At 32.1% G+C, this 14,869-nt stretch overlaps 1 protein-coding gene across 4 annotated transcripts in view; it reads left to right on the top strand.

The window, feature by feature from the left end:
- The window catches only part of LOC126773354 (acetylcholine receptor subunit beta-like 2), a 49,828-nt gene extending 36,048 nt beyond the window's left edge, over window positions 1-13,780 (top strand). For 2 of the 4 annotated variants that reach the window (XM_050494248.1, XM_050494249.1), the window contains exon 11: window positions 13,511-13,778. In XM_050494248.1, the coding sequence (XP_050350205.1) occupies window positions 13,511-13,729 (219 nt within the window). In that variant the 3' untranslated portion in view covers window positions 13,730-13,778. Of the gene's footprint in view, window positions 1-13,510 lie in introns of all 4 variants that reach the window. The other 2 variants (XM_050494251.1, XM_050494250.1) reach the window with 2 other exon arrangements.
- Window positions 13,781-14,869: the final 1,089 nt, after the last annotated feature.

A 14,869-nucleotide genomic window follows, 5' to 3' on the forward strand; every position in this document is an offset into this window, starting at 1 on the left:
CAAGCACTACCACCGCGCTGCAGAGAAGGGCTAAAGAGAAGGGTAGTGAAAACATGTGTATTATCTTTGCATATAATTAGGTCGCATGACAGAAACGGCTGTATATTGTGCTGATATTTGCATGAAAGTAATAAATAGCATTAAACATTCCATTGCATTGGTTTCTTCTCCCTTTAAGGAGTAAGTTTTAAGCTTATTCCACTACGCTACTCTAACGCATGTTGGTTAATAATATTACTTACAGCGCCAATGTCTATGAGCGGTAATGATCATTTACTGTTCATTTATGGTATTATGTAAGTATGTTAAATTGCAGATTTTTAAGGATTTTTGTCACAGAATTCTAGGCCAACGAAGTCGCGAGTTTTGCTTGTGTTTATATACAAACGTTCTGTGTATACCCGGGCGAAGCCGGGGCTGGTAGCTATATCTATTCTATTATTATTAGGTAGGTACTTCATAAATAATTGTATTAAATATTAAAATGATTTCTAATAAAGCTAATATTTATTATACCTCAATTGATTGCTGCAAATTAGCAGTTCTGTGTCAAGAAACATTTTATATCGTCACATAATAACGTACTTTAAAATCGTTTAAAAAAATGTTATAAGGTTAATTTTCTCATTAAATTGAAGCTCATATTTACCGTTTGAATAAAACATCGCCAGACAGAAGCGTAAGGAATCTCAATAATTAAAAGTCATCATGTAAATTTTGTTTTAATTTGAATTTAAGACTGCGAAAATTACGTCCCTGCCTTATAAGGAATGAGTGAATGTAATTTGGTGAACATTAAGTAGATTAATATCGTTAATGGAGTTCGGTCCTGTGGAGGTGAACGAATTGTTCTCTAGAGAATGGTGAATGGGTATGAAATAAAGTTTGAATTTAGAAAATTAATGCATTGTACGAGAAGTTTGCTTCAACTGTACGTAATATTTTCTATTCAATGAGTAGTATTGTAAATTTGTTTTTATTACCTCAATTTATTTTTAAAAGTATTGCACAACGAAAAAGCACCTGGAGCTTCACTCAAGAAGCTTTATCGTACAATACTTTATTACGTCATACTTATAAAAATTTTGTACAAATTGACTTGTAAATGGGTTAAGAATGCGGTTTAGTCACAATTTTTGATAAAGTCAAAAGAGAGACTCATACTTTTAAGAAGATGGGACCTTGTAATGTTACAGACGTTCATCGGCTGTTAATTAACTTTCACTGATTATTAAGATCGAAGCCAATGTATTGCCATACAGTAAAATAAAGTGAATATATTATAAAATAAGATATAATTTTGTAACATTATCAAAGGAGAGAATTTAGAATTGCTAAGTGTTCATCAGCTGTTAAACTTCGTAACTTCATGTACCAAAGAACAATGACATTTCATTTAAGGATGAAAACTTTTGGCGCTTATGAAATGATGTCGGGAATGTACGGTGTGTTTTTTTAATTTATGAACCACCTAAGCATAGTCATGAATGCTTTGAATGGAAGAAAGGCTGTTGAGACATGTAAGACAAAGTTTCCCAAAAGTTTCGTTGTTAAATTTCGCTCGAAGAAACGTTCAAGTACTTATAATTTTCTTATTAAAACTTTCCAAGTTTTGAATGGCGTGAGTCTAATATTTTGATTACTTTTCAACGTTACTTTATTTATTATTTGAATGAAATGTTTGCAAATAAAAATATTCAATTTATATTGATTGAATTATTAGGCCGACTTGCAAATTAGCCATAGGAATTGGCCATAGAAACTACCTGTGTTAGATGTGTTAACAATCCCCTACATCGTCAATGCTTCAACAGGCTTGGAACTAAGACGTTATGAAACGTTTTGTATATAGAGGATCTATTTTTTGTAACGGAAAAATAAACGGTTTCTGTGGCAAAGCTGTTTAGCATAATTCCGCAATTCTCTCTTCAAACTAAAACGTAGGAACGAAGTTTGAGGAATTCATGTAAAATGTACTCGATAATAATGATTATTAAGTTACGTTTTACGCTCAATGAAGCGGGCATGTTTTACTAAATTATAATAAATAACGAGCTGACGATCGTGGTAGTTCGTTTTTTAAAGTATTTAATAAAATAGGAAGTAGAAGGTACCATAAATACCCCACTGCTAGGCTAAGGTCTTCTTTTCGTTAGAGGAGAAGGTTAAGAGCTAATTCCACCACGCTACTCCAATGTGAATTGCTCGGGTTTGTACCCACCAGCATTGGTTAGGATTCTGGAGTTCTTACCTATGGGCCATCTCGGCTCTATATAATATAATAATTATTCAAGTGTTATAATACGCTTACTTTGCTACGTTACCTATTAACGAAGCTATAGCATACATAATTTTATTTTGATTACCTAAGATCCGCACTCAATCAAAAATCAACAAACAGTCAAATCTAACCAGTTCTATCCGGTTTGATCCGGCCGCAACTGGGCCAATTCTCCATAATCTCGCAAGAACAGACAAACGAAATTGTTATTCCAGACACGTTTTTACGGTCTTACAGATAACCGCGGTTCATTTTTGAGAAGCCGATATAAATAGCACCCGCTGGGCGAATAAATTTTAAAACCATTTCTGTGGATTAACCAAGGAATCCGGTCTGAATGTGGATTTATCTTCGGTGCCGGAGAGCACTTAAATCGTCGTCTTTTTAACTAGGTCTAGAGTTCGTTTGCATATCCGTTAGGTTATTTGAGCTCTAAGATACGGGACTATCGAATAAATATTTTCCTCATAAAATCCCTAACTTAGTCTAAACTATTTTTAAAAGGGTGCTAAAATTTACGTTTGCATACTGATGGGCACAGTTGGGGCGCATAATTTTTGACGGTGATGATATTCTTGTACCTGATTTCAGCCATAGCGGCTGTTCTCAAGGGAAACTAGCCACGCACGCAGGACATGTGAATGTGCAGATGCATGTGCGTAAACACAAGTGCATTCTCTATGCCTTCACAGTTATAATTTGTTGGGATGCAAATCCGATACGACTTGATGCATGACTCACGGTTTTAGGTCCTTTACTTAGATTTTCTTAACAGAAAATCAAATATTTCTTATTTGTCCAATCCAGGGGTTATGCCCAGGACCTCAGGCAGGCAGGCAGGCAGTCTGCAGGCTTATAAGCTATCCACTAGGATAACGAAGCAGTTAATCAAGATATAATCGACTTATACTAAGCTTTATCAAATTAAAAAAATTATTATAAAAAATTAAATTAATTTTTATAAAAAATTAAAGCTAAGAAGCAAATTGTCTCAAATCTCATATTTACAGTTAGAAATCGACTTAAGCACTGAAATCGCTAATTGCGTTTAAGCTTGTTATTTTTATTCAGAAATATTCAAATTGTTACGTTTTAAAATTACTCAATTAGCTTTGTTTTTTGCCTTCCTATCTATATTAATGGACGCTTATCTTAATGGTAAAGACAAGTATTGAATATAAAATGGAGTTTGATAAGTCGTCATAACTTACCAGATAGGATTGGTTTTATTATTTTATATTTTAATAATAATTAATTAATAACTTTTTATAATATATATATTTTATAATATATTTCAAGTAGTCCCTTCCCCGTTATAGATATCCTCCCTCCCGTCCCTTGTTATAGATATTCTACCGCAAAACAGCAGTACTTGATATTGTAGGCACAAGGGACATAAAATCTTAGTTCCCAAGGTTGGTGGCGCATTGGCTATAAGCGATGGTTGACATTTCTTACAATGCCAATGTCTAAGGGCGTTTGGTGACCACTTACCATCAGGTGGCCCATATGCTCGTCCAACTTCCTATTCTATAAAAAAAAAAGTTCCGGTTTGAGTAAACCAGTGTGTACAGCGTATGTTTACTGTTTGACAGGAGAAAATGTTTTGAGTGGATGGCTGTAATATGTTCGTGTTATAAAAACTTTATAATAAAAACAAAATGTTTTAGTCGAAAGATAATAAAGGGAACAAAAGCAGTTTCAAACTAATAGATCTCAACAATCAATTATCACGTTCAGACTGCATTCAAACTTAATGAACATCACCGAGCGTTAAAAGTTCTTTTAAATTTTTCTTTAAAGTTTCATTTAACGATGAAAAATCTTTTTTATTCTTATCCTATTACCAGCCGACTAGAAGTTAAATAAAGAACTTTCTTATTTAGTATTCAGTTAAAGTAAAAATGGATGTCCCACGCCCGTGCAAAGTATAGTTTGTGTGTAATTTTTTTTATCTTTAATAACCATCTAATCATTTATTTTGCTATAATGCGTATCAAAAATCAAAAGTCAAAAATCTTTATTCAATATAGAAGTTGTTACACTTACTTAATGATTGTCAAAAATTTACCACCAGTTCGGAAATAAACACTTCGGGCCTGAGAAGAACCGGCGAAAGAAACTCAGCGGGTCTTTTTTATATATCATCCTTTACAATAAGTAATATAGAACAATAGCCGAATTATATATACATTTTTTTTATTTGATATAGTAACAGCCTGTAAATGTCCCAGTGCTGGGCTAAAGCCTCCTCTCCCTATTTGCGGAGAAGGTTTGGAGCTTATTCCACCACGCTGCTCCAATGCGGGTTGGTGGAATACACATGTGGCAGAATTTCGATGAAATTAGACACATGCAGGTTTCCTCACGATGTTTTCCTTCACCGAAAAGCACGAGATGAATTATAAACAGAAATTAAGCACATGAAAATTCAGAGGTGCTTGCCCGGGTTTGAACCCACGTTCATCGGTTAAGATTCACGCGTTCTTACCACTGGGCCGTCTCGACTTCATTTGATATAACCTGGAGGCAATCGTATACTTCTGCCAAGTCAATTTCGTAATTTAAAAATCGAACTAATTACTATTATACTACCGTACGAGGTAAATTTAAGTCAATAAGCTTGGTGTAATTAACTTTAACAGGAAAAAGGGTTTTGAATAGTAGTTGGATATTTAGCGACTGTTACAGATATACATAATAGAGCCAAACATTGGTGGTGGACGATAGGATTGGGCTCGTGAAAAGAACATTTAAGCGCTACGTTAAAAAATACATATTCATAAACACAGGAGTTTGAAATAGTCCAATATACAACCTTCTTAATATAACTTCACTTAAACGGCTTATTTCCTGAAACCGAACGGGGACAACATTCGAAAACTATAAAAATATGAAATGGTAACATTTCTTGGAAAATCTACTTAGTGCAGTATCCTCAAGTTTAATAGTCGACTCAAAATCTACTTTAATACTAGTAGCGGTCATAAAACTATAACTGGTGTCGCCGAATATCGGAGACCATTATGAGAACTGCAGTCAGAGCGGATATTGAATTTCGATTTACCATCATACCGGTTAACGGTTGCAAAATATTACGTTGTAGGTATTATGTTTTAAAGCAATGTTTAAACTAATTTCTTTTAATATTAAATTATTTGTATTCAATATTAATACAATTAGAAAAATCAATATAGAATAATACTAGCTTCAAGCCCCGGCTACGCTCACATGTGAGGGGGGGTAGGTGTTTTTAACCTGCTAATCATAAAATTCGCTTATTTTTTATTGCGTGTAGGAGTAACAAAAATCCATCGGTCCTTACAAACTTTCGCAATTATATCTATAATAATAATAATATCCTGGGACATTTTTCACACACGGCCATCTGATCGCAAATTAAGCTTGTACAAAGCTTATGCTATAGAAACCAGACAACTGATATACTACATATACTATTTTTCTTTTGTAAATACATACTTATATAGATAATTACACCCAGACTCAGAACAAACAGACATGTTCATGCACACAAATGTCTGTCCTGCGTGGGAATCGAACCCACAACCTTCGGCGTGAAAGTCAAGTGTTTTACCAACCACGCCAACCGGCTCGTCAAATTAAAATATTATTAGGTTTTTTTTAGCTTGATTTTCGGAGCACTTGTTATTCATAGTTTTATTACCAAAGATCCATTTAACACACAAGTAGTTACATTAGTCAGACGGTATCATTGATATTTGTAATAACAAAATTGATTAAAAACATCAAAATGCAGACTACAGACTACAGAATAAGTAAGAGAATGCAAGTTATCAAAAAATTAAGTCAATCATGATAATAAAAAGGTTCACCGAATGCAAGAATAACATGTCTGTGGAGATTTGTTTACTTAAATTAAAACCTAAGATATGTTTCCAAAAATGTACACCAGATACAGTTTTCACTTAATCTTATTTCGTAATCGTGTACGTAAATCGATGAAGTAGTATTTCAAAGTAACTAGTATTTCTATCTTAGTTTTGTATGAAGGCAAAAATAATTACGGTATGTAAAATTGTGTATAGAGAAATACAAATATATTATAGGTGATATTAACGCGGATACGATCGTGGTCATATGTCCTATCTAATATACTTAGGCAATCTAACACCCCGTCTATTATAAGGCTGAATTACGACATAAGACATTGCAAATTAACATCAGAGCTCCCCATAGAAATAAGCCCACCACAAAGTGTGGTGAACGAAGCAAGTTGCTAGAATTACACTGAGTGCAACATCCCCTAGGGTACGGCTCACTTGCTTCCAACATACAAATTGTTTACGCTACATGACATAGACTAATGCTAACCGTTGATATGAGTCGGAAGACCGTAAATATGATTATATATAGTGCTGAGAAAACAGTTATAAGATAATCGAGTTGTTAAAAAAATTAAATCGTAACTTAAAGCAAGGAGTTTCTTTATGTAATAAATTTGTCTTAATTAGTTTCATGTGTATCAATTGAAAATAAAAAATTCAAATAAAACCTGTAAATGTCGAAAGAAATGACATGAGTTTAATCATCAAGACATCGTGGGGTAGTGTACTTGACAGGCTGTTTATTTTTTTAACTCTTTATTTCTCCTGCACAAACTTCAGCCACGGTGGCCAAATTTAGAGAGTAGCTAATTGCATAGTTAACAGTTACTATTGTGCATGTATTATTATTATTATGCCATCTGTGTAATATGCCTGTCGAAATATTTCATTCGATGACAAAGACCATAAAGAAAAAATGAAACTCGAAAACTGTATTTGAAAAAATGGTACGGTACGGCAACGGCACCGTGCTGCGGCACGACGCCGTTACATGACATAGACCCCGGGTCTCCCCGCAGCAGTACCGTGCCGTTTCACGGTGGCCGGTGCTTTACCGTAGACATGCGTCCGTACCCTAACCAATATAGGTAGGAGTATAGCAGGACCTTTATGTACTTTTCAAGGCACGGGAGTGTAACGTTACTTCTACTGAGAACTCTCAAAGGTAAAAACCAATCACTTTTATTCGTTTGACCCGAGACATGATCGGCAGTCGTATAAACTATATAGTAAGCCAATCAGGCCGTCAACTTTGTTTTAAAAAGTGTTCACAGTACAAGTCTTTTCATACATCTGAGATTCATTTTGGATTTTAATATTTTATTATTAAAAAATATTTTTATCAAAATATAATTTATTAAAGATTTTTATAAACAATTTTGAATCATAATTTTAATGTGATTCAAAATTGATTGAAATGTGAACTACACTTTCGAAATGTAGATACTGAGAAGTACCAGTAGAAAAACGTAGTAGTAACTATTCTTTAGCAATTAAATGGATTCGCAGCTATTCAACGAGATCTGTATAAATAACGGTCGTATGTTTATATTTATTCAGATGAACTCGTTTAAATGTTTGTTGTTCGACGGAAAAGTAATTGTTCATTGTAAGTTCATTAAAAATAAATTAAGTATTCCAATGAAATGGTCCAGTGGTTAGAATACATGATCTTAATCGAATAATGAGGGTTTAAGCTTGGCTGACACCACTGACGTTCATGTGCTTAATTTGTATTGTATTATTCATCTTATTATTGGCGGTAAAAACATCGTGTAAAAATATGTCATAAGAAAATTTGAATATGAACCCTTAGCCAATCTAAGAGATTTTATGTACATTAAACAATTTAAAATTCAAAACACTTGTATAATTATAATGGCAAATAATTGGCATTACTAATTGCGGCTTAGCGGTAGATATTCTGCCGCTAAGCAGCAATACTTAGTATTGTTACGCTTGAAGGGTGAGTGAGCCAGTGTAACTACAGGCTCAAGGGACATAACATCTCAGTTCCCAAGGTTGGTATTTCTTACCTCGTCAGTGTCTATGGGCGGTGGTGACCACTTACCATCAGGTGGCTCATTTACTCATCCGCCTGCCTATAATATAAAAAAAAACTCAGTACGAGTGTCCAAGTTCTCCTAAATATTTTAAACATACAGGCATTAATGAAAAATTAGAAATAAAAGAGATAAAATTGTTAAAACGCTTAATGGTACATAAATAAAATAAATTAAAATTAAATTAAATTATACGAATGGGCCATTAAAAATAACTATTATTTTATGCATACATTCTGAAAAACTGCTAGTCTATGGAAAATATCAAAGTGATCTGTCCGTTTCTTTGGTTTTTATTTTCAGACGGTAGAATAAAATTTCAAAACTAGAAATGTTTAATATCATAAGAACTGTTATGCGGTAACCGTAACATTTCATTAAATTCAAACGTCAACATTATAAACTCCAGACTCAAGGATTTTTTTTTGTTTTTATGTGACGTAGTTATATATCCATTTTTACCAGACTTCTAACGAAGGGTTCTGTTTTTCACGTATGTTTTTTTAAATATATATAACCTCGAATCATTCATATAGCTAGATAGATTTTGCAATTCAATTCAATATTCTACTTTAAAAATTTAATCTGTAATCTTATAGAACATTCAAGTTCTCTAGTATATATTATACATATATATGTTTTCATATTATTTATTTGACTGCCTCGTTGTTCTAGTGGCTTGATGTAAGGCCGCAGACCCTAGGAGATCCTGGGTTAAATTCCCATGTCGGGCCAATAAAAAGTTGTTGTGTTTTCTGTCAGAAAATTTTCAGTAGCAGCCCGGAGTCTGGTAGTGTGTACACTCCCGTGCTTCGGAAAGTACGTAAAGCCGTTGGTCCTGCGCCTGAACTCTTTCCGGTCGTGTTGGATTGCCGTCCCATCGGATTATGAGAGTTAGGTAATAGATAGTGCACCTGTGTTTGCGCACATACTTGTGCACTCTAATATCTCGTGCATAGTTGGCTAATTTCTCTTGAGATTGGCCACCGTGGCCGAAATCGGTCTGGAGGATTATTATTTTCATTAATTCAACTTCTTATACCATTGTTAACTTCTACCAACTTGTATTATAAGATCAGCTCAATGCTTTGAAATTATTATTGCGAATATCCAAGGTAATAATGTTTTTCAAGCAAATTTAGACATGATTAATGGTGTGCACACATATAGTCTTCTGCTCAAAAATGTAGGCACTATTAATCCGTTGACGGAATAGTCGACACCTGAAAATATTATGTAATATAAAAAAAAAAGAATTTTTGTATGAGAAGTACAGATCAATTTTGAATACTAAGTTTTACTTAAGTTTTACTGGCGTTGTAATGTGTTCTTAATGCATTCTTCGGTAGCGAGGTTGACTTCAAAAATAAGGACCAATATCAATTCGACTTTTTTTGTCCTCGGTATTTTTTTTTCTATATTTATAATTTTAGAATAAAGTTCAAGGGTAGCCTTTATATTTCAAGAAAAAATGCACCCCTGAGGGTGGATTTAGAAACTCGGTGCTTGTTTCTCTTAATAAGGCTGTCTTATTTGAGTAGCGTCCTTACCCATATTAAATACATATAGAAAACTTATAATACAATACATTACTTATTTACCATTATTTATAATTTACTAATAATATAATACTAATTTTTAACTACTTTAATTTGAATAATTACAATATATGAAAGCTTTTTTTTAAATCGATGTAAGCAAGGAACGGTAATCTATTTAGATATAAATACACCATACAGTTTGCATCTCGTTTTTCTTTTATTAGAGGTACACAGCAAAAAACTAAAATTATTATTTCGTTTTAATAAATTCTTAATTTGTTGTTATGAAATATTTCATAATGATTGCGATAAAGTGGTAAATTGAAGAATCAGCCTCTGTGCACATTTCCATTTATTGAACAAGGATTGTCGATACTCGTTAAAAACTTTAATCATTCTGTAATTTAACTTAATAAACTTACCAATATATAATTTTTGAGAACTCGAATTACTCACAAATATATAATTGTTATTTAACGAATTTTCGATTCGATGTTAATTAAACTGTACATGTTGATTGCGTTTTATTTTATTTTAATATTTATGTACATATTACGGTGAGCGTAAAATGATCTGAGGTCAGTAGGCGAAGTTAACGTGATACGTGAAAATTATTATAAATTTATTCTTAACTAGTGTTCGCCTACGTCTTCGTTTACATTTAAAGGGAGGGAGGTGCTTGAGTAGATAGGTATAAAATTATAATAGCCTATATCCTTTCTTGGGATTTAAGCTAGCTTCATACCAAATTTCATTAAAATTGGTTTAGCCATGAAAGCGTCACAGACATACATACAGACACACAAATATATATATTAGCATTTATAATATTATTCTTTGTAACGGTTTTTATTTAGAAATTCTAAATTAGGACTTCAAAATATCTTAAATTATATTTAAAAAAAAAACCATAAAAACGAATAATATAACATTATTCTATTATAATTTTCGAAATAAATTTTTAATTCGTTATCAAAGAAATAAAATAAGATAAAAATATTATCTAACATTATAAATAAGCGAATGCTCGCAGTCGCTATTATGACATTGTATGTAAATAAAATAATATTATGTTAAATACATTCCTAGAATCATTTCATTTACAGTCAAAATGCATTAATAATATTGTTTCACTTAAAAATTACTGAATTTCGCATTTAATTACGGTAATTGTTTCAGGAAATATTAAATATGCGCTCATTATGATTCTCAATTGTAACGCGAGTCGACATGAATGAAGTTAATCAGATAATACGCATTATTTCCTGTAATTTTAAAAATAAAGTTATTGAACTGATAAATAATACTTATTAACATATTTTTTAACTTAAAATAATTAGCTAGACTGGCGAATGATAAGTGGCATTGTAAGAAATGTTATCCTCTTTTAAATCTCCAATGTATCGACTGTTCAAGATCGAAATACATTATGCCAAATATCATGTTAATTTATCTTTTCGTCAACAGATGCCGTTAGATGTAGTTTATATCGCGCTATAACAATGTTTTTAAAAGTACTAAATAAGTTTTTGTAAAATTAGAGAGACCAATTACGCTATCTAACCAGCAGTACGACGAACTCGGTGGTTTTATTTAAAGATCTCACAGTACCAATACTACTGGGAAACCCCAAACATCAACCTTGGGAATAAAGATATAATGTCCCTTGTATCAGATATTTAGGCGGTAGAATATGCAGTGATTGGATAGTACCTACCAAGACGTACTTGCATAAAGTTCTACCATCAAGTTAAAAATAATTGAAATAAATAGTATGTAGCATTTTTGAATGTCTCATACTGAGCAAGTCAGTTCATTCTTGGATATAAGCCATACTTGGCCGGAAAAATTGACCACGCCGCAAACTTATTTAAAAAAAGGTTTTAGTGGTGTAGTAGGATTTAGATGTCTAGTAAGTTCGTTTAATAATAATTATTATTAATTTAATTTGCTTATCGATTTGAATAATCGATTACTAATAACACCACATTTTAGAAAAAACGATGATATGCTTGCTTGTATAATAAAATTGCAGTTCTGAATGAAAATATGATATATGGTTTTAAGGCCTATAAGGCACTGGCCTATGGGCCCCGCCAACCGAACTAAAATTATATAATTTTACTCTAACCGCTTTAGAATAGGGGCTTCAAATGTTAAATTACCAAGGGCCTTGGATCTTTAAAGCCTGGCCTGGGCTTAAATGTAATACAAGGAACTAGATAAATTAATTTAAGAAACTTTGTACCACCTGTAAAAGCTTAAAGCGTTTAAAGTAAATAGCTGCACTCAGAAAAGGAATTAAGCTGGATTCATTATTTTAATGTAGTTTCTTGAAAATGTTATTACACAAGAAACGACCGAACTGTTTTACCAATTCAATGATTACTTAAAAAGGCTGTAACAGTATATTAGATTAGAAATAAGAAAACTATATCCAGGTCAAAACAGGTTTTCCAAACACAAAATATTAACTGAAATAATCATTTTACCTATGTATATATTTGAAAAGAGAATAATAAATATTTACGGCCTTACTTATAAACGTTACTTAGAGAGTGCTGCATCTTCTTCTTTTGAATGTAAAATCAATAATGTCAGAAAAAGATAAATCACTGGTTAACTAAACAGCTGGTAAGCGATTAAATCGGGTTATGGGAGTGATAGGATATGTGGATACTTCAATCGTCCCACTGCTGGGTCTTATTTTCTTATTATGAAGAAGGTTAAAACTAATTCTAGTAGTCAATACAATGTTGTTATTTAGATATACATGTGGCAGGATTTTATCCGACACATTGGTTCCTCAGGTTTCCTCATGATGTTTTCTTTGGTGCAGAGCACGTGATGAATTAAAAGCACTAATGCACACATGGAATCTTAGTGGTGCTTTCTCGTTTTTGAAGATTCATCATTATAGTTGGGGCTTGGCTCCATAGTGGCAATAGGCCATTTAAACATGATTATGTACGTCAGTCTTAAAAGAGATTACATAATCAACCGCTTACGGCTTTATGTTAAGTGTACTCTAGCGCTCATTTTCTGAAAGGAAATTGTTCTATAAAACGTCTTCCATTGAAGAATCAGTGTTGCAGAAATAATGAAAAACGAAATCTTTTATGATTTTCATTTTCTTCAAAAGGGATAAAAATTGAAAATTAGAAAACAAGCCGGCTAATTAAATACGATCCTAGCCATAATGGAATAAGATTCTATTACGTAACCTAAATTGTCCTGAATAAAACGTACAAAATCCGTATTGACTAATCGTTTTAGCTTGATCAAATTAGGGCTCTTCGATCGCTGAGCCGGATATCAAAAGGAATTGCTAATATAGCTTCTTTTTCTGCTTCGATATTTCTTCAATGGAAAATTTATCAGGCTTCGTGACTTTAGATTATATCAACCTTTGTTCGTTTCGTGACTTTGTTTTTAGTTAATTATTAGCTAGTGTCCATTTCTTTTGTTATCAATTAGCAACTAAATTCGTTTTTTACTAAATTAAAGTGTTATTTTTTGTATTGTCTTTTAAAAATAAACTCGTGCTTTGAATGATTTCTCAGTGTATCGTGTTGTCCGTATTAATAATCCTGTTAATGAAAATTTGATTTAATTTGTGTATGCCTCGTGGGAAACTTTATAAGAATGATTATTTAAATAGGATATTATTTTATAACTATATATTAAAATATTTTCAGTAAGACTTCATGAGACAAATGTTTAAATGTCGTCTAAATAAAAGTTTTTTTTTGTCTGCAGGTTGTAGAGGATTGGAAATTCATGTCTATGGTCCTGGATCGCTTCTTCCTCTGGCTTTTCACCATCGCCTGTTTCGTGGGAACCTTCGGCATAATCTTCCAATCACCATCTCTTTATGACACTAGAGTTCCAGTAGACCAGCAGATATCATCAATACCGATGCGTAAAAATAATTTCTTCTATCCTAAAGACATTGAGACTATTGGTATTATTAATTAATAGAATTTCCTTGTTAATTTTATTAAATTTAAATTTAAATTATGATAAAAAATTATTAAAAAATAACATTTTTAATACGAATAATATATTGTAAATGGGTTGTAAGTTCGTATATTTTGGAAGAAAAAATTCTCGAATTAAAAAAAAAATTGTTTAAATTCCAATAAAACTTAAGTTACAAACTTTTTTAGAATTTTGGGTCTAAGTTGAGGAATATACTAAATAAGTATTACATTTTAATTGTTATTATTTACTTAATACATACGATATGATAATATGTTATCATATCTTAATAATAATATAAACTTATTAGCTTAACATATTGTAAACTAATGCTAGTTTAAGTGTACGATGTAATAGTGTGACGTGTGTTATATTATAATAATTATATATTTATAGCTATTTAATTTAACTTAAAGCTCTGATAAAATACAGCAGAATATAGACGACTGATAATCTCGGCTCTACTAAAATTATTTTTAATTTACTTTATTATGAGACATTGCGTAAAGTAAAACCTTATCTAAATACAAATTGTAGCCACATCTTTAGAGTCGTTTCCAAGATGTACAAATATGTAGAAGAATTGCTCATTTAATACTGTAAGATGTTTTTGCTGTATAATATCATAGCTTCAGGTAATGCATATCTTGGCGCATCTTAAACTATGGTAGATACAAGATTGGTCATTCATTGTAAAGCTCAATTTGTTTGTATATACATATTTTTCTGTTTTTTCAAATTCATGGCAAATCTGCATGAAACTGAGTTGATCCTGATAAAAAACAGTCTGTATAAGAATTTTTGTGAATCTCTCTCGAAACAGCAGTATAAGGTCAAATGGCTTTTACGACGGTCGCGCGAAAATGGCGTTTACGAAGGTAAACCATACCACCCATAGTAGACGGTGATGACCATTAACCATGGAAACAAATGCATCATGTCACTTTTGAATATTTTTAAGCTGTGGCTCACTCACACTTTAAATTGGAACACAGCAATAAAATTTGCTGTTTTTTATATTTTTTTATCTGTGCCAATGGTTTGGTTGTGTGATAATTTTTAGTATATGAAAATGTATGGCTGTGAATTAATTTTCTAGTTAAGTAGTTCGAATATACGAAAATTGTTTTACCTTAA

This window comes from Nymphalis io, chromosome 14, assembly GCF_905147045.1.
Source record: "Nymphalis io chromosome 14, ilAglIoxx1.1, whole genome shotgun sequence".
In the NCBI taxonomy this organism is placed as follows: domain Eukaryota; kingdom Metazoa; phylum Arthropoda; class Insecta; order Lepidoptera; family Nymphalidae; genus Nymphalis; species Nymphalis io.